This window comes from Melanerpes formicivorus, unplaced genomic scaffold, assembly GCF_026170545.1.
Source record: "Melanerpes formicivorus ecotype bairdi unplaced genomic scaffold, bMelFor1.0.p_v2 SCAF_61, whole genome shotgun sequence".
NCBI lineage: Eukaryota > Metazoa > Chordata > Aves > Piciformes > Picidae > Melanerpes > Melanerpes formicivorus.
Window position 1 is genome coordinate 981,368 of NW_027142413.1, and position 25,708 is coordinate 1,007,075.

General features: G+C 42.1%; 1 protein-coding gene across 1 annotated transcript in view; it reads left to right on the forward strand.

Annotated features, from left to right (window-relative positions):
- The window catches only part of MYO10 (myosin X), a 172,692-nt gene that overhangs the window by 113,501 nt on the left and 33,483 nt on the right, over positions 1–25,708 (forward strand). Inside the window, exons 19-21 of the mRNA XM_068161975.1 lie at positions 1,857–1,937; positions 23,643–23,767; positions 23,924–24,038. Of these exons, the coding sequence (XP_068018076.1) occupies positions 1,857–1,937; positions 23,643–23,767; positions 23,924–24,038 (321 nt within the window). The remainder of the gene's footprint in view (positions 1–1,856; positions 1,938–23,642; positions 23,768–23,923; positions 24,039–25,708) is intronic.

The following is a 25,708-nucleotide window of genomic DNA, read 5'->3' on the forward strand; positions in this document are numbered from 1 at the left end:
TGGGCCTGGGGGTGCACAGAATAGCTGAGGTTAGATACCATCTGTTTCAGTCTATCGCTGTTCAGACTATTGCAGGGCGAACTTGAGATTAGCTCATAGCCTGACAGTGACTTAGAGGCATGCAGCACTGTGCAGAATCTGGCCATCTGCACCACAGATAAATGCTGTACCACAGATAAATGTGAAAGGTTAAATGATTTAATATTAATAATTCTAAGTTACATTATTTCTGTTCAGACTGACCAACTTTTCTGGTAGTAGCCTGTGTTGAGAGAATTGGCTTAGTTGTCCATAGATACTGTAATGTTCACACAGGTTTACTCCAGATGAAGCTTTTGAAGCTGGAAATATTTGCCTTTACAGAAGAATACTTGTCTTTTTGTCTTCTGGATGTTTATTGTTTGCTGCCCCCTGACTCCTGGTCTGTAGGCTGGCAAAGGCAAAAGAGCTGTCATTTATGCTCTAAATGACTTCACCCTTTGCTCCGTACCAGCTCTTGTACACAGCCATAACTTTGCCTGTTGTCGTTATCGTGTCACGTTTAATCATCAAAAAGCCTTTGCTTTGCAGATTAAAGCAAGAATTCATTGTAACATTGTGCCATTGGCGGTTTCACTCCAAAACACAAGGCAGGACACACAGTGTTGCTCATTTAAAAAGTGAATTTTCTGTGTTCTTGGCAGCCTGCTCTGTAGCCTCTCCACTGCCTGGCACTCTTTGAGAAGTGAGGCATTACCATTGCTAGTCTTCTGAACTCTTTAGAGGCTGAGTTCTTCTCCTATACATTCATTAGTATCTCTGCCAAGTAAAAGCAAGAGTTGAGTTTAAAATGTCTTATCATACTTAATGATACAGAATGAGGCAAGTTTGAATACGATACAGAATGACGACTCAGGCAGGAAAGGGGTGGATGTGTAATTAAGGTAATGATCATAAAAGGACTGAGGGATTTTTGTGATTTTTATCTCCAGGTTGAGGTTCAGACAACTGATAATCTGATGTGTATTGGGTCATTCAGAGTTCTAAAGCTAGAAAAAAACATGTTTTCTTCTACATTTTATTTAGCTGAACCTTATAATCTTTTTATTGTTAGATGCTATTAACTATCATGTGAAATAGCTGTGAAACTGCTTAGTGCATTGTCTTTCAATAATGTGTTTGCTTTACCACTGTTCTTTACTCAATTTCTGTTTAATTTCAGGAGAAGTGTTTTATAATCTATTAGTGATAAAACAGTATCTACTGTTTTCTAAAGTAACTGGCTTTTCAGACTTTTTCCAACCTCTTGACTTATATTTATTATCAGATAGCACTTTTATCAAGTAAGGTTGAGATTGCACAGTAGAGAGGAATGCTCTGTGCTGCTGATGCAGGTGAAAGCAGAAGAATGAGTGGGTATAGGGTAGTTGAAATAACAAGGGGAAGTCTGGTCTTGTGGGTATTTCAGTTTTACTTTAGAACCCTTAGCCTCCCTTTTGCTTTGCTCAGGTTTGGCAGTTTGGGAATGTAGATCCTAAGTCCTAAGCAGACATTCAAAAAGTCCTTGATACATCAACTTTCCAATCAGGTGTTTCCTTATGAAGTTTTCTTCATGTGAAATATATATGTTCTTCACTGTAAAATGATGATGATAGTTTTGATTAGAAAGGCCAGTGGAAGAAGCAAACATGCATCTATTAATTCTGTATGTTTCAGAGCAAGAGCTTAGATGGTGCAGTAATTTCAGCTGTATACCACTAGGTGTTGCAGTTAGATGTTGTGTGCAGTGCTAAGCTGCAAGAGTTTTTGCTGGGTTATGTTGTTTGTACAAAAAAGTCAGCTTGTGAAGTGCCATCTTCTTTCTATCTGTGTTTTAGGAATCTCTTCATTCCTTAATGGCAACCCTGAGCTCTTCAAATCCTTTCTTTGTTCGGTGCATCAAACCCAATGTGCTGAAGGTAAGATATATTTATCTTTTCTATATATCTCAAGCCTAATCTTTCATTGCCTGTCTGATTATTTAGCAGTGTGTGAAGCAGAGGGTAGCAGTCCTCACTGACTTTGTAAAGGACTTCAGAAGGTGAAGGCATTGGGAAAGGCTTTTGATTTTCTTTTACGTGTTGGCCATGTCTTTGGGCACCCTTTGGGCTCCCAACTTTGATAAATTACTTGCTTTAAGGATGGTTATAAAAAGAAGACAGAAGGTTGCACTGCACATTTGATAACTCTGTGAGAGTCTTTTTAGGAAGAATATGTCAAAATGGAAAAGTTTGTTTTAAATTGCTAGAGTCAGCAAATGGTGGTACCTATAGCAAAACTGATGTGAAGGACTTACTCTCTTATCATCAGACTCTTAGTCTTTCAATTCAAGCACAGTTTCAAGTGTCTACATGGTGGTTGTTCAGTTCTGTTACAGATTATTTTTAAAACAGGCTGGGAAACTAAGGCTGACTGTATCAGTTTGTCTTTTGAGTCACAGATAATGAAAAAACAATGTCAAGACTTAATTTAGGCATGCTGGAGGGTTCTCTAGAAATTAAGCAGTAATGGTATAGTAATTACTGAAGGTAATAGTGTTTGTTGCATCTGGTTTTGGTTTTATAGAGCATTATTCGGGTATGATCTGGTTATGGCAAAAAAGTGCAGGAGGCAGAGGTGCTAATGAATCTGGTTTATGGTTTTACATTTTTCTCTGGGATACCTGGTTAATCAGGACACATCAAACCTGGCAGATTTGCAGTTCTTTATACATCCTCAATTGTGCATGTTTTTGTTAGCTGTTGACTCTCTTGTTGCACTAGTCCTTTGGTGAATGGTGTAACATGCAAGGTGGGCACCTTAGCAAGATGAAACAGCCTGGAAGTGAGTAGGACCTGCTTTCTGTATCCTGAAGTGTTTGATCCTCTAAGATGCGCAGTCACCAGGTAGTCAGACCCAGATGGATGGTACCTGGGGTCTGTGAGCCTGTGTGTAGCAAAACCACTGATCACTGAAAGACATCAGTTTTGGAAAACCTGGTTTCTTCTCTGCTCCCATTTCTTCCTGGAAGCTCCATCACTCTTATAAAGCCCACATGCTGACACAGGAATGTAAGATTTTTCCTCACTTGTCATTTTACATCTGTGAGGCTTATCTCCACAGTATTTAAGTCAGAAGGATTTGCTATGATCAATGCAAGAACCAGGCCCTTGTTGCATTTCCATAGCAAGGAAAGCACTGTGTTCCTTGTGGTTCTACTAGTCTTCCCACTAGAGCTGGACCCAGGGAAATTCAGCAAGGAGAGAGCTGAAGGAAGAGCAGAGGAGCAAAGCCCTGAAGCTGCCTGTTGCTCCCTGAGTTGTATAGGAATATATGACACAACTGTTGGTGAACATCCTTTGTAACTCTGAAGGGTAGGAGCTGGTGGTGCTCAGGACTCTATTTTACACTGGAAATATGTTTGAATTTTGTAGGTGAATGAGGTTGAGCAGTTCTTCTAGATATTAAAATATATTCATTTTACATAAGAGATATGATAATTTATAGTAATTATTTGATGGTTTTGGCTGTTTAAAAACTAATTTTTTGATCATGTGACAGTGGAAAGCAAAACCGATTCAGCATATGCAGTAAACCACTGGACATTTCCATACCAAAGCAGGATTTACACTCATTAGTGCAGTTTCCTAAGGGGAGCACATAGAGTACATGGCCTTTTGTCACAAGACATTTCAGCAAGCAGCCTCAGACAAGAGAGGACCTATTAATCTTTGGGAGCCCCCTGAACAATCAGTGTATCTGTTTTCCCAGTTTCCAGTCAGTTCTGAACTAGCCGTAAACTGGAGAAGTTTCCACTCGATATGCTTAACGAGTATGTTCTGCTAGTGAAGGCTCTTTCTCCACAGCTCTCCTTATCTTCAGTGCAGCTTGCAAAACTGCAAATGATTCAATCCTTTTGAACTTCGACACACCTTTCTCTGTTTCTTAGCCTCATGTTTCTTTTCCTGCCTCCTGTTCTAGTCGATAATGATTCTTCTCTCCAATCTTACCTTTTCTGATCTCCATCTACCCTTTTTTGTGCATCAGAAATTAAAAGAAAAAAAAAAAACAACAAACCAACCAACATACAAAAAACTCCTCCAACAATGATACAACCCCCCAAACAACAACAAACACCATGTTGTGTCATTCCCCCCACCCCCCCCAAAGAGAAAACAACCAAAACCAACAAAACAAAATGAACAACAAAACCCCACACACCCAAATGCAGCAAAACTGTCTCTTTAAAACAAGCTAGTCAGGAGCTGAATGTTTCTTTTAGCTTGCTGCTATTAATAAAGTTGCTAAGCCTTGGTGCTGCTCAGAAGGTAGTTCAGGGTACATTTAAGATTCGAACTTCCTATGCCAGCTGTTTCAGAAGTCATTTTGTTCCTCTTGGTCAGAAGGAGCCAGCCTCAGGCAGACTGGGTCAAGCTCCCTTCTCTATTTAGGAGTTTTCTTGAGAAAACATATTGGCATACTTTTTGCAAGTGGCACCCACCTCCAGCATCTGCATGCCTTCATCTCTGCTGGTCTCTTAAAACTCATTATGACAGCTTGCTCCTGTAATCCCTGTTCTGAGCAGGTTCAGATGCGCCTATTATCTCATGCCCTTAGATAGGTGGGTGCAGCCGCCTCTCTTTGGTTACAAATCTAAGTCAAATGAGGGACAAAATCGTGACTTCATTAGAACTGATGTTGATGTAGCAGGAATTTCACTCTTCTTTTGCCTGCTCATTTGTTGTCTGTCTCATTCTCTTTTTGTTGTAGTGATGGTCTTGCTGCTGGCAAGATACAGGCTGCCTTTACAGGCGCTTGTGAGCTCTGAAGGGGCAACTCTGTTCTCTGCAAGTTTTTTATATTAGTTTTTTAATCTTTAAATTTAATTAGGCAAGGTAGCGAAATGAGACAAAAAGGAAGCTATATTGTAAACTTATTGCAGGGTAGAGGCTACAGGGAACAACAGAAAAGTGAAACTAGTAATAACTTTGCAATTCAAACAAAGACTGGGAGAAAAAGGTCTGTAATAAATTCTGTGAGGCTTGCTGCTGCTTAGGAATCCTATCATGCTCCATATTCATTCTGGGAAAATTGCTATTAAGGCGATAAGATTGCTAATATTGCTTCTGGGGCCAGAGCCACTTAAGGGATAGAGGTATGGCTATTGGCACCTGCAGTGTGCTTTGAGGCATAGCCATGAGACATCCCAGAAGAGCAAGCATTATGTCCCCTGATGTGAAATAAGATGCAAACACACTTTGCTGGGCGTCTGAATTAAATTTGTGTGCTGAAAGTAGCTCAGAATCATTACAAATGTTAAGTATAGCATGATAGCAACCTAAACACCAGTTAGAAGCATAGCTCAGGAGCATGGTCAAAAGTAACAATGAGAGAACAGCTTGGCCTGGTCTGTGAGGGTGATTGTTTGCAGGGTAGGGAACAGGTACAAGTTCAGGGAACATGGTATGTGAACTAGTTGTCAATGTGGAATTGCAGTGTTCTCATATTGAGACTTGACTATGAATTATTGAGTCTGCCTTTTAGAGAGGTGGGGTTTCTTTCAGAAATACTGGTAAGGACAGTGTGAGTCTAGTATCACTACATAGCACTGGCATAAAGCCCAGAAAGATGTTGCATGTTCTGCTTTGAATTTGTGAGCTTCAAGGATCTTCTACTATACCTTCAGCACAGGATTGCTAAGCATCTGGATAAAACTTCACTTTTAAAGGTCTTTATAGAAAGAAAATAAATAAAATAGTTAATAAAGTGAGCCAGCTTCAAACTTCGATGTTCATCCATAAAGCTTGTGCTTTATGCACCAATACCACATGATCAGCAGACTCTCGGTCTCCTTACTGAGGAGTAGATGCCTTTGTGGGCTTTTCAAGATGCTGAGCCCAGCAGTTAAAAGCTAAAAAGTTTTGGGGCCTAAATGGAGGTGTCCTAATGGTTTACTCATGGAGTTGAAGAGCCCTTCAGTAGAATCTGCAGTGTTCTCTGGTATTGGGAGATAGCAGATCACAGGATAAATGAGACTTGGCATTCATAAGACAAAGGGACTAGAAAGTGTGATCATTATGTTAATAGCTACTCTGTCATACCTTAAAAGGAATAGATTATATGGCCCATATGTGCAGTGCTATCTGCAAAAGGTTAAAGTCTGGTAGTATTCATTTACAGCTGTGTAAGATGCTCGTGTATTAAAAGATCCTTATTGCTCATTTAAAAAAAAATCTCTCTTTAATCTCAGTTGTTTCAATAAAATGCATGTTTTAAGAAGGCTTTCTGACTGCCAATTCCTGCTGTCTCTACTTCTGCAGGAAGAAAAGCCATGAGCTCTGAGCATGAATCAGACTTGCTGGAGTAGCAAGGCTCAGGGACCTCGCACAGATCCAAATACAAACTATTTATCTGTACTCCTTTAATTAGTTCATAAGGCTTCATTGTTTGTAATCAGGAAGGCACTGTCATAAGGTGTGGCATTACCCTGGCCAACGCTGCTTAATGCAGCTACCTGGACCTTTTTGCCTTGAGTTTTGCAGAATTACATAGCTTCAAATCAAGACTTGTGGAGTATGTCCCAGCTGCATCATTTCTGGCACATCACTTAAGTAATTAGATCAGGCACTAGAAGACTCCTTAGGTAAAAATGATAAGGAAAGTGGGTGTGAGGAAAGCAATTGCTCCTGCTCACATAGTGCCAGCAATAATGTTATATACGAAGCAGCATCCCTGGCTAAAAAAACCAACATGATTCCTGCAAGCTGTTCTGTGCTACACAGGCAGTGTCCATCATCTTTGTCACCTCTGAAATATCACTCCCTTCACTCCTGGGCTTCAGTGCGTTGTTTATGATGCCCAGGAGCCACTGGGTTGTCTCTTTGTCCCCATCTGAGAGTGTGGCTTCTTCCTGGGCTGAAGTAGGTCATTCCACTCTCCAGGCAATCACCCAGACAGGCATGTCCTTCTTCTTCATCAAGGTTTGTTGTTTACTAAGCAGGGCTGACTAGGCACTCCTTTGCTAAATGTTTGTCTTTCAATGACTGGTGTAAAGACTTTAAAATTGAGACGTGTAAGGCTGAGGATAGAGAGCTGAGATGGGTGCTGCCAGGGAGGGAGCAGATACTGTGCTGTAAGGATTGCATCGAACTCCAGGCAGTGAAGGCAAAAAGATTTTTTCATGTTTTGCAGCATGTACTTGCACAGTTTCCAAATTTCTCAGAAAGACCATTTTGGTAGGACTGTGTTTCACAAATGATAGGAGTAATTTGTGGATTGTAGATAGTAACTCGGGCAGTGTGCAGTTGTGAGCACGCTGGGGGGATGCATCAGGAACAGATGCTGCTTTAGCAGGGATTTGGGAGCACATGACCCAAACAGCAAATTACCAGAACAATTCTGAGGGAAAAATAAAATGCCTAGAAGTGGGATATTTTTAAAGTGCAACACTTGCTATGTAGTTCAGTGTAGTATTCAGACATTGGAAGAATATTGACTGCTCTGGCTATTTTCCAGCTGATTTCAAGCGTTGTAATAATTCTGCTTTTTGTGCCACCTGAGGGGTTTTTTGTGTGATTTATGAATCCCTTCATATATGACTCTGTGATGTCAGATGGGCATTTGTACAACTGCAGTTACTGATCCCAAGTCTGAAGTATTTGCTTTATATAAATACCAACTACAGAACTTTTTTTCCTTCTCATGCACTCCACCAAGTATTTGAATGGCAAGCATTGTCATGCAAATGTATGCAGAGAAAAAGCGTGCGCTTCGTCAGGCTTTGGAAGTTTTCTTTTTTAACTTAAAAAAAAAAAGAGAGAGAGAGAAATCCCCCCATGTCTAGATGGCAATTGACATTCAAATCCTGTTTGCTGTGTTCTCATGGTAACTGCTCCCAGGGAATATGCACACTCCATGACAAATAGACATCCTTAGAGCTCCAGAAAGCATTGCTAGGGTACAGGGTATTGTTCTCTAGCAAAAACTTTGATGCTCATAACTCCCTTGCTAAACTCTGTCTTTAGGCATTTGGTGAGTTTTATCTCTTAAGGTTTAGGAATTTGTTGGTTATTTACATTCTTGATGCCTATAAGGTGAGATTAGTCCTCACGTCCTGTTAGTCAGGAATATCTACAGTGATTGCTGTAGAGCCAGCCCTCGCTAGGCTTGACTTCCTTTGAGTAGCAGCAGGAATGAATTAAGCAAGTACAGCCAAAGATATCACATGAAAGACTTGAAATACCAGTGAGCTGAAGAAAGCCCTGTTCTCTGTGTGTGCATAGCTGCAGCTGCTAAAGATTCAGTTTTTCACTATGGACGAATGCTGAAGGGTGGAAAAGCCTTTAAAAGGTAAGTGGTTTAATTCACACAGGGTTTTTTAATAATTTTAATCTTGCATACTTGGAGCTGCTGTGGATGTGTAGAAAAAGAAAGTGTCTGGAGTTCAGCTGAGCAAGCTGTACTGGAAATGTTTCTGGGCTTTTATTCTCTTTCAAAGATACATGCAGCATCAAGATTATGAAAAAAAGCCTACTAAATTTACTGGCCTGATGATGTGTTTGAATGCCAGGAGAGCTTTGCTGCTAAGCAGTCTGCTTTAATAAATCATGCTCTGTTTTAAAGTTAAAAGGATGATTGTTCATAGAGCAGAGAAGAAGTCAGACATAGAGCTGTACATGCAGAGCAGGGGGAAGACCTGTATTGTAGTGATGTAGTTTTCTGGGGAAAGATGTTTCTGTTCTTCATCAGTCTGTGGTGTAGATTCAGAAAGAAAACAACCAGCCATGTAAACTTTAGGACTGGAGTATTCTTGTCATTTATTAAGACATAAGGCATGGCTGTAGTTTTGTTTTGATTACAGGATAAGAAAGTGACACCAGGGACAAGTGTGTTTGGGGGTGGGGGGAGTCCAGGGAGATATCTGCAGCACCCATGAGTCTAAATTAACCTTGTAGTTTACCTGGAGGAAATTGATGGGGCACATTTGTGACAGCAGGTTTTTTTGCCATAGAAATACAGGAAAGGGAATAAGCCTGAAAATAATAATTGGAAAAAGAGCAGTGTATTTTGACTTTGTTCGCTGTGTCAACTCCCTGCTTCTGCCTCCAATGAAACCACCCAGCCCAGCAGATAGAATAGCTCTGTTCTTCACTACTGGTTGCTTCTGGGATCTGCATTTTGCTTCTTGCTTTCCCACTTAAAGAGCTTGCCTCTGCAAACATTATAATTCAGCCACAGGGTAGAAAATTAGGATAAAATTGCTTGAGAGAACCTGTTTAGAAAGGAATGAGTTTGATCCTGCATCATTGAAGTCTATGGGAGTTTTAGTCTGATGTCAAGAAGATTTGCCTTGCAAATCTAGATGGAGGAGATAGGATCTGATAAAGTGCCAATGGGACTGGGAAAAGGGGGTTCTTGTAGTTGTTCTTCTCTTACTGATGTTGTGTCCTTTTAAACCCCTAGTGGTAACAGTGGTAGAAGGTCAAGATAGAGGTATTTCTGTTGTGTGGAACATCAACTGTATGATTTAGTATTCCTTTTGCTAAAACTGCTTAGTTTGTCACAAGACAGGATTTGTTTCTTATTTGTTGTCTTATTCAGAAAAATGAATTTGCAACCTGTAATGTAAATGGAAGCATATAGGACTAGGGGGAATGGAATGAAGCTGGAGGTGGGGAGATTCAGGCTAGATGTGAGGAGGAGGTTCTTCACCATGAGAGTGGTGAGACCCTGGAATGTGTTGTCCAGGGAGGTGGTCGAGGCCCCGTCCCTGGGGGTGTTTGGGAGCAGGCTGGATGAGGCTCTGTCCAGCCTGATCTAGTGTGGGGTGTCCCTGCCCGTGGCAGGGGGGTTGGAACTACATGATCCTTGTGGTCCCTTCCAACCCTGAATGAAACTATGAAACTATGATATATTTTTTTCCCCAATCAACTAGATTACTGGTAGAAATTATCTGAAAGTTATAGTATGGTCCCAACTATTCACAGATCTTTGTCGGAGCTAGCCACAGAATACAAAATCTATGTCAAGAATAGAAGGTAGTATTGTTTCAGAGTAGACTTTGGTCAGTTGCTAACCTTTTTTCTCTTTAACTGGTGTGTATGTAAATGTGTGTGTGTGTTTTTCTTGATTTAGTCATAGGATGCAATAAAGAAGCAAAGATTTTATAGGGGAAAACCTCATGGTGATGAATTTGTAAGGACAAAATACTCTTCGGAACGTCTGTTATCTTGCAAGATGAGACTTTAAACATGAAATAACCAAGGAAAGTGCATCAAACCATTTTATCTTTGTTGACTAACTTAGCACTCAGAATTTACCTTTTTTTGTTAGGTTTAAACAGTTCATAAGCCTGTTTTCAGGCAAGGCACTAAGTTCCTAACACTTGTTATTTCACTGTTAGAATTACAGAAGTGGTTTCAGTTGTATGAAGTAGAATGTAGTAGCTGTAAAGGTCATCAGCTGATTTGTAGTTCTGTGACGGCAGCCAGCCTAAGCTACAGGAAGTTTCTGGCTGACGTATGATGAGGTTTGAGGTTGCTGGTTTTAATTTGTCTCCTCCATGGTCCCCACATACATTCCATGTTTAGGCAACAGGGAGCTGGGCAGCTGGTGCCACTCACAGGAACTTTGTTGGGAAGGTGGTAGCACCACCACTGCTCAGGCTTTGTGGGCAGTATTAGTTTTGTTGCTCTGTCCCAAGCACAGGGTAAGCATTCCAGTCTGTGAAGCTGCTAGTGAGCCAAGAAGCCCATTGCACCATGTAAATCATTTGGGACACTAGGAAGTTTTTAGTTCTGGCAGCCACCCTGGATTGTCACACAAACCTGTGAGCATTCTGCAATGTTTGTTGTAGAAAAGGGAATTTTGTCACCCAACTCCTAGTGCCATGTTGTATTTCCACTTTTTCCATGATAAGATCAATTCTGGCATTTTTGAAGGCTACTTTCTCTGGATCTAAGTATGTAGTAAGCAGGGGCTTTTGTGGGTCTCAAAACTTTAATAGTCAAGCAGAGCTAAAGTAGATGGGTTGAGAGAAGACACCCACTTTCAAAAAGACAAAAGTCTCCAAATCCTTTGTGATACTGGCTTTCTCAAATGAATGGCTGTCCCAGATTCAGCATGAAAGAGATGAGTGTGTCCATCTGCAGCTTACATCATTTGTGCATATTTAGCCAAAAATAGAGAGAGTTCAGTCTCATTAATTAAGTAATCTTTCAAATGGAGAAGTGATTATTTCTTTTTCAAAGTGCTCTAGCAAAAAAAGTTTTAGGGTAGAAACAGATAATTTGCATAGCAAACAAAGTCCGATTTAGGAAAGCTGATTCTGTCTTCAGTGCCTCTTTCTGACTCAAAAATGAAGGATTATGCTTTGTTGTATATTCTAGCCTGGGCTAGGAATTTCTCGGGGGAGAAATGGCTTTCAGCTATGCAAAACTGCCATTTCCCTGTCATCACTGGTGTGCACATCACAGTGCATCTCAAATCAGCTGGTGTTCTTAAAGGGCACGTACCTCTCATTGGCCTTAATGAGCTCTAAGCACACATCTAAATCCTTTACTTAAGTTATTACTGGTTTATGCTATTTTAGGTGTGCTGACTGGCACATAACAGAGTACCTGGAGCCATGATGCCTCTTGTTACACAGCTTTCAAGAGGAGTGAGGCATGTGTGCAGCTCCCTTACAGTTTTGTACCCAGCCTAAAGTTGCAAGTTGCCTGTGCAGAGGAGGAGGGAAGACAGCTGCAGTGGCATGGAGTTTATGTGGCTGGCCAGTCCCAGGAGAACATAGTGCTGGTATGTCAGCAGTGAAAATGCATCTAACCAATCGTGGCGTATTAACTGTGTCTTTTCACCACGATCAGAAAGTGGAAAAGAAGTAGGAAAAGAATCCACTTCTGGGGCAGGAAGAGCCACACTGCTATTTAAATGTGTCACAGCAGATTGTAAACCGTAGGTAAGGACAAAACTTCTCTCCACAAGGTCATCTATGAGTCCAGTAAGTGTGGCTAAGCAAACTCAGAGGGGCCTTTCAGGGGGAAAAAGGCCATTGAGCAATGTTCCTGACTGTAAATTCTTCAGGTTTTGTGTCATGGGCCCACCTCTCCAGCCTGTCAAGATCCTCTGGATGGATCTCTTCCCTCCAGCATGTCTGCTGCACCACACAGCTTGGTGTTGTCAGCAAACCTGCTGAGGGTGCACTCAATGCCAGTGTCCACATCGCCAACAAAGTTGTTAAGACTGGTCCCAGTACTGATCCCTGAGGGACTCCACTTGTCTCTGGCCTCCACTTGGACATGGACCCACTGACGGCCACTCTTGTTTGTATAGTATATGAAGAAATCAGTAAAGAGGTTTTTTGCTTGGTTTAGAATAGAATTTTCAGAATTATCATAAATATCTAATTGGATTTTGATGTGTTTCTCAAACATCAAAGAACTGGAATAGAAGACTTTCCAACTCTTAATGAGTCGTGAGACTAACAAAGCAGTCCCAAGAAGAACATACCTGTTGCTTTTTTCTGTGAAACCTATGTGCACAAGAGAAAAAACATACATCCAGTTTCTGTCCCTTTCCTGCAAACCTACACAGGTTTGTCTATTCTTGATAATCCTATGGCTAGTCAGGTGCAGATCTGCAGGGCAGGTCCTGAATTTATAGAATCACAGAATGATTTGAGCTGGAAGGGACATTAAAGACCATGTAGTTCCAACCTCCCTGCCATGGGCTTGGACACCTTCCACCAGACCAGCTTGCTCAAAACCCCATCCAACTTTGTCTTGAACACTTCCATGGATGGGGCATCCACACCCTCTCTGGGCAGCTTGTTTCAGTGCCTCTCTTCTCTCATAATGAAGAATTTCTTCCTTACATCTAGCCTAAATGTAGTCTCTTTCCATTTAAAGCCATTACCCCTTATCCTGTTACTACATGCCCTTGTACAAAGTCCTTTTGCAACTTTCTTGTAAGCCCTCTTTAGGTACTGGAGGATCACTGTACGATCTCTCTGGAGCCTTCTGTTCTCCAGGCTGAACAATCCCAACTCTGCATAGGGATACACGACACAGCAGCTCAAAGGCCCAAATTCTAACAAAAATGCCAAAGCTAAGCTGACACTATCTGTGACATGTAAGGTTTAGCAGTAATTAACATACTGGTAACATGGAATCAGCTAATGAACTGGGCCATTTATCTGGGCCACCATAGAACTCTTGCTGCCAGCCAGGTAGTTACAGGAATCCACAGCTCTTTCTGCAAGTCTGAATTTCCCTTTCTAGACTTACAAACTATCTGCAGTGTTATCCATTGCCTTATACTATTAAGAGCAGATCTTCAAGTGCCCTCTGCAAGTCTGCTGCAGTATAGTTCTTAGGCAGACTCCTGGCGTCCTGGGCTCTTCAGGTTGAAGCAAGCAGTCGATAATGATGGCAAACAGCAAAAACTCTGGACAGCCCAATGGGACTTTTTTGGAGCAGAGGGTCCTGTGTGCTAGCCACTCTGTCAGGGACTGGTGTGGGGTCCTGACAGAGCCAGACAAGAGGAGTGTTTCAGGAAGGCTGGGTCATGGCACGCTTGCAGACAGTAGCCCGGAGGCAGCGGCCCTGATGGGAATAATCTGCCCTTTCAGGGCTACCCGACCTCTGGTGTCCTAGCAACCCAAAGCTGTTCAGCTGAATATTTTGTGGCATTTCTGATTTACACATATCAGATACTGGCTGTGATTTAAGCCTGGCTGATTTCCCATTTCTGCCTTCAAACAAAAGGCTCAATACAGAAAGAAGAGGAGAAAGGATTCCTTAGGAGATAATTTTATAAAATCATCTTTTCTTTCTTTCTTTCTTTCTTTTTTATGTAAGATTTGCACTGGAACATTTCCTTGCTTGAGAATGCACTGAGCAGCAGTTCTGCACATTACATCAGCTTTGTGCTTTGTAGGCATCTTTTATGAGCCAGTGAGGGAATAAACTGTGTGCAGGGGTGAAATGCAGGAGAAACTGCTTGTGGTCTCAATATTGAAAAAAGGGTGTGATCAAGTGCCAACTTTTTCATGCTGCTGGAATCTGATTTTGACTTTTTGGTTGAAAGTTGCTGGCCCTTATGGCCATACAAAAAAACATGAATGTCCCACACTTAAATAATTTAAATTTTACTGGTTTAAACCTTGTAGTTTGCAGAGGCATTATTCATTGTTGCTGCAGGGTTTTTCCCATTTTTAATGATTGGAGCTATTCATGTGGAGGAATGCTATATTATTTGATGGTGAACATGTAAAGGCTTCCTAACAACTTAATCTAAGCTAGTCCATAGCTTCAGCCTGTGTCTGTACAGGCAGCCACAATAAAATCTCAGCCAAACTTCTCTTGCTAGACCACTAAATACTTGCATAAGTAATGAACTTGCTTGCTGCCAAGGCAAAGCTTGCATGTGGGAAGCATGGTTCTGGATTGCACCATGTGCTGCAGGCCAGTAGCTCTGCATCTTGCTCTGCCCTGGTGCAGTCAGTCTTTTGGAGTCCCAGTGCAAAGGTTACAGAAGTCAACACTAAACTTTTCCAAATCCACACAACATCCTGATCTCCAAGCTGGTAAAATATGGGTTTGATGGATGGACCACTTGGTGGATAAAGAACTTGCTCAACAGCTGCACCCAAAGGGTGGCTGTCCATGGGTCCAAGTCCAAGTGGAGGCCAGTGCTGAGTGGAGTCCCTCAGGGATCAGTACTGGGACCAGTCTTCATCAGCGACATGGACAGAGGCACTGAGTGCACCCTCAGCGAGTTTGCTGATGACACCAAGCTGTGTGGTGCAGCAGACAGGCTGGAGGGAAGGGAGGCCATCCAGAGGAACCTAGACAGGCTGGAGAGGTGGGCCCATGACAACCTCATGAGTGCAGGGTCCTGCATCTGGGTCGGGGCAATCCCAAGCATCAATATAGGCTGGGCAGTGACTGGGTTGAGAGCAGCCCTGAAGAAAAGGAGTTGGGGGTGCTGGTGGATGAGAAGGTCAGCATGAGCCACCAGTGTGCACTTGCAGCCCAGAAAGCAAATCACATCCTGGGCTGCATTAAGAGAAGCATGGCCAGTAGGTTGAGGGAGGTGATTCTCCCCCTTTACTCTGCTCTGGTGAAGACCCCACCTGGAGTACTGCATCCAGTTCTGGAGCTCCTATTCCAGGAAGGACCTGGAGGTGCTGGAATGTGTCCAGAGAAGGGCCACAAGGATGACTAGAGGGCTGGAGCACCTCTCCTATGAGGACAGACTTGAGGGAGTTGGGGCTGTTCAGTCAGGAGAAGAGAAGGCTCTGAGGAGACCTTATTGTGGCCTTCCAGTATCTGAAGGGGGCCTACAAGAAAGTTGGTGAGGGACTTGTTGGGGTGTTGGGTAGTGATACAACTAGGGGAAATGGATCCAAGCTAGAGGAGGGTAGATTTAGATTAGACATTAGGAAGAAGTTCTTCCCCATGAGGGTGGTCAGGCACTGGAACAGGTTGCCCAGAGCGGTGGTGGAAGTCCCATCCCTGGAAGTTTCTGAGGCCAGGCTGGATGTGACTCTGGGTGACCTTATCTAGTGGAAAGTGTCCCTGCCCATGGCAAGGGGGTTGGAACTAGATGGTCCTTGAGGTCCCTTCTGACCCTCACAATTTTATGATTCTGTAAATTAATAAAAGTAGTATTTTTCCACAACTGGAGTGCTGAAGAGGGACTAGTTAGATCTTTTAGTTTAACTTGCTGTGTGGCAAACTTAGGAAACCATTCACACCTACTAGAAAGAAGAGAACGTCTTGTTTCCTTTGAACTGCCTGGTGGATTTAAATGGTCCCACTACCATGGGTAAGCTCTTCCAAAAAATACTCAGTGAGAAACAGGTGTGCCTTCTGGTTTGGATATGTCTTGCTTCAATTATCATGCTTTTTATTTCTTTATCTGATGTGTATTAGAGAATGTTGAATGTACTATCAAAGCTTCTCAGCTTGCTCTTGGATGAGCTCTTCAAGACTTTTCTTCAACTCCCTTAGTGTTTGTTTTTTTACTTAGATCATTATTGTTGCACTTCTTAACTAAATGGTTTTCAGTATAGTGGTCTTCTTTATTGTATTCCAAAGTTGGACACAACATCTCAGAGCAGTTATATAGCTGAGGAACTCAAACACAAATCACTAAACTTCTGAAATATTGGAGAATTTTTAGTATTCTCTTTGAAATAGTACCCCAAAATAGAAGGATTTCAAGGTATAAAAGGCATTCAGGCATGCAGTCCTAAAGGAATAGGCTCTGATCAGATCTGGAGAAGCAGCAGGTGGGTGCCCAGGACTGAAGCAAACAAAGAATAACATGAGATTTGGATTTAGAGTCTTCTTCTGCTCTCCCTTTGCTCTGTGAGTTGATGTCTCTTGTCCCAGTGTGGAGTGTGATGTTGGCTCCTTCCACCCATGCATTGCAAGCTCTTGTGGCTGGAAGTGAGGTTCTTCCACCTTCTCCTTTCTACTTACCTGCAACAGAGAAGACAAGGGAGTATCCATGTATCTTCTCTCCCCCCTGTATGGAGCTCCAGGGGAAAAAAGGCTGTGCAGTTTTGTGTCACCAGGGAAAGCAAAGAAAGGTTGTGATAATGTGGATGAAATCTGTCTGCACTACAATTTCAGGATGTACTGCTGAAGTGATATTATGTTGGCTTTTTGGTAAGAACTAGCTATGTGGAGGGTTTCACATATTCAAGTGTGAGATTACTTATAGTAACACTGCATTAGGTATAGAAGTACACAGGTTTAGATTCTTACATGAATGGTTGCAAGAAGAGTTTTCCAGCTATGTCAGATTTTGTCCATACAAGGTGAAATTCATCTTGGACGGGTTCTCTCAAGTATTTTCATCTTCATTTTCTATCACATGACTGAACTGCTTTTAAGTATAGAAATGGATTTATATGCACAGCCTGCCAATAAATTGTTAAGTAACAGAGAAACCAAACTTGTGAAATGTGAATGATAAGCCTGGCATGGAGGAATGAAAGTACAGAAGCAAAATTAAAAGGAAAATAAGGGTGGGGTGTCAGTTCATTTAACTGATGTGATGTTGCTGACACGGAGGGTCAGAGGTCCAGCATCTGGAATTGGTCTGAATAGAGCCTCAGAGGACACAGAGCAGTGTTTTAGCAGCCATCGTGTTGAATGACTGTAACATTGGTGTTGGCCATATTGACATGGAGTTGGTAAGGAAGGGCAGCTGTCTTTGCAATTAGTACCTCACAGCATGTTTCTTCATGGTACGTCTATGGCTATCAGGCAGTCTGATTGATTTTCTTCAGGAGACGCATGCTGACCATTCACAATGTGGGGAGAATGAGGCCAGATTGGGGTTTAGTCTGTGGGGACTGGAAACTTTAGTGAGGATGTCCTCAGATGAAATGGCAACATATTGCTCACAGGTGGAGAAGGAGGGTCCATGAAAAGTTCCAGCTGGGGTCCATGCTGTGATTCTCATTTTCTCTCAGTATGCTGAGACCCTGTCAGAGCAGCTTCAAACCTTAAATCCCTCTTTTTCCAAATGCTCATAATTGTCTGTCTCAGATGGATGTTCCTGCAGTTGCTGTTGCAGGACAATCAGCCTATTAGACTTGCTGTGCATTTCAATGGATTCCCAGAATAATGTATTCAAACAAAAAGGGCTCATTTCAGCTGGAAATTCATGCGGTAACATAGCTCCAAACATGTACTTTGAAAACTTAAATGTCTTCGATATTCAAGCCTGGACCTTTAACTATTCACTCCTATTCTATGAGCTTTTAACCAGTGTGTAAGAAATAACAGTGTCATTTTGCAGAGGTAGCATTTGTCTGGACTTACATGAAGGGCAGACAAACTGTCTTCCTTTAGAAGAAATTCTGTATACCTTCAGGAAGGAACGTTCACAAAGAGACTGTTGTGTGTTTACTTGGGGCAGCATTTAGTCCCTAAAAAGCAAATAAAGAGAAGATTACTCTGAAAAGCAAGTGTGCAGTGACAATGACTAATAAAGATTAGATTAAATAGCTGCAAGATTGTGAGGTTATTGATTACTGTTGACAAAAGCATGAAATTGCAGCAAGCCAGTCAGAATAATTTTGAACATCTTTTCTCCAACAAGGAAGATACTTCTAGTTCTTATCTTTGCTGTATATGTGTATATATATATATATATATAGACAGGAGGGACCTGAAATATGACTGCAACATCTTAGTAGGTGGATCTAACTTGTCAGTGTCTTCATCTAGTTGAATTCTTTAAACATTATTGCAAATGTCACTGTGGTAATTGTAGTGAAATGAGGGCATATCCACTACAGTAATGTACTTCTTTGTAGCTCTGAAATGGGCTGCTGTCTTAAAAATACCCTTGAGGTGTCCTCCTGTCTTGTAAAGTAAGCTGGGTGACAGTGTAAATACAAAAGCATTTTCACATGAATTTATTTTCTCCTTAGACTGTTTTGGTACAGTAGAACTCTAAAATTATAGAGTGTTCCTTCTACACAGTATTATTTTTTCGCACAGGCAACTCTGACCTGTGGCATGAGAATGGCTAATTCTGATGTCTGTGACTTATCTGAAGCACTCAGAGCTGGAGGATGCAGGCCAGATGCAGTAGCTGGAATTGTAGAGAAGATCAGCTAATTCTCTAAATGCTTGCCCTGGTAAATGCAGGACTGTCATATTTGGACCTCTAGAGATTGTATGCAAGAGACAGCATACCAGTACTGAGTTTGCAGTGAAAATTGTGCTGAAATTTGCCACAGAAATTTTTTGAGTAACTTAGTGAATTTTAAAGGCTTTTTATCAGGTTTGGGGGTGGGTGTGTGGATAAAGGCCAGAACTTTGGACATACAAAATGCTCAACTGTTATTTCAGGTTTATCCAAATATTCCAGGGAAGGTGGTAGAGTTACCGTCCCTGGAGGTGTTCAAGAGGGGATTGGACGTGGCACTTGGTGCCATGGTTTAGTAGTCATGAGGTCTTGGGTGACAGGTTGGACTTGATGATCTCTGAGGTCTTTTCCAGCTGTATCGATTCTAAGATTCTATGATTCTCTGATCATACAATTCCTTGACTTGCCAGTGCCATGTAGTAGAAACACCAAATAAAGATTTTAGCTGTGGTGTGTTCTGTATTTTAATTCTGCTATATTCTTATGATGTTTTTCTGTGGTCACAAATACTATGAAACAATAAGGGAATGCCTTTAAAAAAAGAACAGGTCTATGTTTTGACCTGAACCTGATCCAGTTACAGCTGGCTGCACGCTGGAGAAGACTGTAGAGGTTCTCTCTCTTTGAAGTATGCTTGCTCTTAGGTCAGTGGGACCTGATGTTTGAGGGCCTTGGGAGGATACACACAGGTTTTAATGCTCCTTGTGCTGGAAGTGCAGGAATTCTGAGATTGAAACTGTTGAATAAGCTGATTCTTTCAATGCTTAAAGTGCAAGTGACTGAAGTAATGATGGCTAGAAGAGCAGGAGGTGAAATGATTTGTTTGAGTTAGCAAGGTGACCAACATAGTGGTGCAGCTCAAGTATCTACCCATCCTGGCCTTACAGTGCATTTTCCTATTGTGGGTGCAGGAGTTTCCTTTCATTTCCTTCAGTTATCTGGCTTGAACCCTTAGGATGAGTAAAGGTGGCTGAGCAGCATGTGAGGGTAAGAAATGCTGTGCATAAGGTGTGTTTTTTTTTAAAAAAAGGGGAATAATGGGCATGCAGAAGTTTTTGTGTCAATTCAGCTAGATTATATAAGTTACTTGTGCTTTGTCTGGGAGGAATGCCTGGGTCTGATTTTGAGTTGTGAAGCTGGTGACTTGAGCACTGAAGACCATGAGCACTGTCTCCAAATGATCTTGCTTAATAGTCCCACTATTTCTGACGAAATATCACTACACATTTGGATGTGAAAACAAGTTCACTATAAAGCAGGGGAAGACTGAACTCCTTTCAATTTCTGATGGTTTTCTCAGAGTAAAATTGCCAAGACTTCATTTTAGGAGTGAAAAGGCAGATTAAAAAAACTAAAGCATTGAGGAAAAAAAATACTGTTTTTTAAATAAAAAAGCTAATTTTTCACATCCTCCTACCAGTTTTCCATGTTCTCTTTCACTGTACCTGTCTTCCACAAAACTCTTTCCCAAACCAGGAAGATCAACACTTTTAAGACACAGTAGCAAAGGTGACCCAGTGGGTTAGGTGGTGCAGCAGCCATATGCCTTTCAAAGCAGGAGATGCTTTCTTGCATAAGCACAGCCTGCCTTTTGAGAGACAGAGACATCTGTCACATCACAAAAATTTTGCCTTCTTTGGTGTGTCTCTACTCTGATCCATGCATTTGCCTCCCCACCTGGATGCACCCAAAGTAGTTTTGTTTTCAAGGTTTGTGAATAGCAACACCTTTTAAGCCAATGAGTATGGGTAGAAGAAGTAAACGAAAGTGTAATGTTAATGAAAAAATAACATTTTGACCCGTGTCTATTTGTGGCATGCATCAGCCTTGGGTTACATGAGGCAAAAAAAGTGAATATGGTTCTCTTTTGGATTTGTGTGTGCACCTGTGTTTGTTCCCTCCCTTTCCTGTTGGGCCTCGTCAGCCACCCGCACAGAGGACGGCAGGTGTGTGCACAGATATTCCAAGGGCAGTTTTGCAAGGTTAGCTCCTAGTACACACAAACAGAAAATACTGTTGGCAATAAAAGCCATGACACCATCAGTGCTTTTATTGTAAGCATTCACACTATGTGTTTACTGAAATATTTTACCAGTGGTAATTTGGCAAAAGTCAAGTGAAAGACATTGCTGATAAAGAGGAGTTTGTTTCCAGCATTTGTAGAGGCATTTTTGGTTAATATTTTTATACATGTGGGTATGGAAGTAAAACATTAAAGCACATTTGCAACAGCCACAGTGGTGCAGAGCTAAGATAGCTCCTGAGTCTCCCTGGGATGCAAAGCACACATCTCAGAGGGAAGGCAAAGGCAGCAGCTGCTGGTGACAGATCTTCTCTGTAGCCCCTGTCCACCTGCTTGGACCAGATCAGGTCTTGCTAGCACTCCCTGGTAATTACCCCAGGCACAGGGCAGGGCTCACCATGGTGACTAGCAACTTTTTAAGATACAAATAGTTTTCATTTTTTTGCAGTACTGTTGGCTGTGGAGTAAGGGCCAGGTTGTGGTATTTTTGCTTATGAAATAGGATATTTTTCCTGTGTCAAAGAAAGTGGTTCAAAAGTCTTTCACTGTTGAAGGAATGGTGAGTGTTCACAGTATCACAGTATCACTTAGGTTGGAAAGGACCTCGAGGATCATCGAGTCCAACCTATCAACACAGACCCCATGACTAGACCATGGCACCAAGTGCCACGTCCAATCTCCTCTTGAACGCCTCCAGGGTCGATGACTCAACCACCTCCCTGGGCAACCCGTTCCAATGACGAATGACTCGCTCAGTGAAGAACTTCCTCCTCACCTCGAGTCTAAACCTCCCCTGGTGCAGCTTGAGACTGTGTCCCCTTGTTCTGGTGCTGGTTGCCTGGGAGAAGAGGCCAACCCCTTCCTGGCTACGACCACCTTTCAGGTAGTTGTAGAGGGCAATGAGGTCACCCCTGAGCCTCCTCTTCTCCAGGCTAAACAATCCCAGCTCCCTCAGCCTCTCCTCATAGGGCTTGTGTTCAAGGCCTCTCACCAGCCTTGTTGCCCTTCTCTGGACACGTTCAAGTGTTTCAATGTCCTTCTTAAACTGAGTGGCCCAGAACTGGACACAGGACTCAAGGTGTGGCCTAACCAAAGCAGAGTACAGGGGCACAATGACTGCCCTGCTCCTGCTGGCCACACTATTCCTAATGCAGGCCAGGATGCTATTGGCCCTCCTGGCCACCTGGGCACACTGCTGGCTCATATTCAGGCAGCTGTCAATCAGCCCCCCCCAGGTCCCTCTCTGTTTGGGAGCTCTCCAGCCACTCCAACCCCAGCCTGTAGCTCTGCATGGGATTGCTGTAGCCAAAGTGCAGCACTCGGCACTTGGACTTGTTGAATGCCATCCCATTGGACTCTGCCCATCTGTCCAGTCGGTCGAGGTCCCTCTGCAGAGCCTTTCTACCCTCTAACTGACTAACATCTGCCCCTAACTTTGTTGGGAATTGTTTGCCTGTGCAGCTCTGACAGCTTTATGCAGAAGGGCTTCTGCATCTACAGAGGAGTCTCCCACCTCTGCTCCAGAAAAGAAATTAATGAAAGGACTAAAAGACCATTTTGGTTTAGGTGTTTTGCCTTTTAAAGGAGGGAGACAGAAACTAATCTCTCCGGGGTTTTTTTAAGCTACTTAAGTAACAATTTAGAGGTATCATCACTAACACACAGTGGTTTATTTTATGGACAAAGGTGCTAATGGAGTTGTTTAGACTGGATATTTTAAATAAACTTTTGAGTGTGCCTTCCTGGGTGTACTTTTGATAAGTTAAAATTTGGAGGAGTCATTTATTGCTAAGTTGAACAAGAGTCATGCTTAAAGCTAGTTAATAAGTACCAAGATAGTCTCCTGATTTACAGTTGTTCACGGTTTGATCTTGCTGTCATTTCTATCAGATGAAGAACATAACATATAAATTATTAACTGTGTCTATGAGATCCCACCTTCTAAACAACTTCTTGCAAAATCCTAAGCACTATATTCCAGCCCTGCTAAATGGCTGTACTGGAGGGGTAAAGTGGATCTTTGGTCTGACAAATTAAAAGCTGTGTTTACATCCAGTGTTATTTCACCATATGTATCAAGGTTGCTAGCATTTTGCAAGGCAGCAATTAGTGCTATCTTGAGTAGCTTTGTGTGGCTGTGCTCATTTACCTCGGAGCTGGGGTGAGAGGATTACTGAGCCTCCCAAGGGCAGGAACACACTCATCAGTATTCTCAGGTTTTCATGATTGAGTGGCTCTAGTATGATCTGTTTTCTAAATGAAAAATGATGCTGAAAGAACTGGGTGCAAACTAAGGGAAAGATTACAGAAAAGGGGGGTGGGGTGAGGGTGGGGTGTGCCTTTCTCTTTACAGATGAAAATATATCTACTGTTAGAATAGAAACTCCTTGGAACACAACTTTAAGATTTGAAATGCCACTGGCAAACATCCATCCCTGTTTGTAGTAGATGAATTGTCAGTGCACTAAAAATGAAATCTCTTCTGCCCTTCTGGTTTTTTAATGTATTTTTTTTCCTTCTAAAATGGTATCACACTTCTGTATTTGGTATCTTCAACATTAGGGATCAGCTACAGCGACTGTAAATTGAGTTGCTAAAGAAACAAAACAGTCAAGCTTGTAGCTGTTGACCTGTTAGCTGCCTGTATTCTTTCTCATGTTTCTTTCTGCACAGGAATGGCCTTCATTCCATACATGGAATGGGAAGAGAGAGGATTGGATTAAATAGCTGTAAATGTCGTGTCTATGGAAATGCTATTGTCTAATTACTTCTTTATTTCCATCCTGTAAATATACTTTTATATGCTCAGAACTACTGTCTTTAAGACACAGCAGCCCATTTTTAGCCTTTGTGCGCTTCAGATTCCTGTCATTTCCCCATTGTTTATTTCCTTAGACATTTCTAACCCTTGCTATTGAAATTCTTGTTTTGAACCTGTTCATTCTAGATGCCAGACCAGTTCGATCAGACAGTGGTGCTCAACCAGCTGCGCTATTCTGGGATGTTGGAGACAGTCAGGATTCGGAGGGCTGGTTTCCCTGTCCGGAGGCCATTTCAAGACTTTTATAAAAGGTAAGCACACTGACTTGTGCACTTCAGATGTGACTCATGAGTATTAAATCAGCATTGCCATGTTGAGTAATAAAGTGAAAATCTTACAAGATTGTTACTACAAGAAAATCATATTGCCAAATCAGAACTTGTCAATCAATACTTCTTGGTTGCTAGGTATAAAGTCCTCACGAGAAACTTAACTCTTCCTGAAGATGTAAATGAGAAATGTGCGGTCCTGCTTCGCCTGTATGACAACACAAGCACTGAGTGGCAGCTGGGAAAAAATAAGGTAAACTAATCTGTGCATATTGTGGTGCTGGTGCTTATACAAAGCTGAAGGAACGGGATTTGAACTGTGTAGCTGCGGAGATGTAATAGTAATTACTTCTGGACTTTAAAGAAGCTGTGCATGCCTAATTGGTGCTCTTGAAACCCTTCTAGCAACCATTAATGGTTGTGCTGAGTCACTGGCCGTCTGAGGCATCTACACACTGACTGGTGATTTCACTCATGGAAGAAGAGCCCACTTGAATTTTCTGCCAGCGCTCACAAGTGGTAGTGCTGGTGAGGAACAGAACTTAAAACATGCTGGGGCAGGACTGTTTAGAAGGGCATGTAGTGACAGGATGAGGGACAATGTTTTTAAACTGGAGTAGGATATTTATGATGGACATAAAGAGGAAGTTCTTCACAATGAGAGTGGTAAAATTCTGAAACAAATTATCCAGGGATGTGGTTGAGGCCCCACCCCTAGAAGATAGTCAAGATCAGCCTCAATGTGGCCCTGAGCAGCCTGATGCAATTGGAGGTGTCCCTGCTCACTGCAGTAGGGTTAGACAAAGATCACCTTTGAGGGTCTCTTCAACCCAATGTGCTCTGTGGGTCTGCTCAAGAAGAATTTTATCTAATGTTCTTGTGGCAGAGTTGAGATCTAAATTTCTTTGCCATCCTAGTCTGAGTCTTTTTCGGGGGTAATTTGACCTCAATGTGTGTCCCACAGGACAGCCTGAATCCTGCTCACAACTACTTTCTCTTTCAAAAACAAAACAAAACCTGAAACTGTTTTAACCAGCTGCTCATCAAGACCTTGGCAAGAGCCAGAATTCTGTTGTGAGTTTCCTTACTGGGGCCTGGGCTCATCCCCTGCCAGGAGCTGCTTGCACATTTGTAAGAATCTTCATAAAGAGCTTATTGTAGAAGAGAACAAGAGAACACTGATATCAGGCTGAACTTGGGCACTATTCTCCCTGTTATTTAAAAAGGGTAGTAAAAACATTGTAATGTTTTAGCTTCAGTATGATATTTTCATGTCTTTTATATCTCAAGCTGCAATGCACCTGCTCAGGAAGGGCTAATCCCTGGTCTTAGGATGTGTTTAACATCCATTTCTGTTTTAAGAAGTAGCTGTATGCCTTTCTAAAGCAGAATTTTGCTGTGTTTTTAAAGCCAGAGTGTGTAGAGCAAAGAAAGGTTTTCCAATCAGTGAAAGAAAATTCTTTTTCCATGAGTAAAAATGTTCTATAGAGAGAGTTGCCCAGTGCAACTTGGATACTGGAACTTTGAGGTACTCTGTGATCTATGGTGGTAAAATTTAGTCTCTTTCTAGCTACATCCAAAACTCAAAACTGTGCCTCCCTTGAGGAGTGATGCTGCTTTAACTTTCATGGTGGGCTTCATTTCCCCATAAACACAAAGGAAAAATCTACCTTTTTTCTATTTGAAGACCCCCAAAAGTCTGTTTTTCTTCATTGTTTTTGTCATTGTTTCTTGGGGTTATTTTGGTTTCTTGTTTTTGTTAGGGTTTTTGTTGGTTGGTTCACAGCAAGAAAAAGCCAGAACGCCTCAAGGAAGCATTCCCACTTTCAGAGTAGTGCACTTTCCTCATTGCCATGTTGTGGTGTTCAGCCTGGCTCTCCTCATGGTTAATCAGTGTCACTGAATTAGTTATTTCCAGCAGCA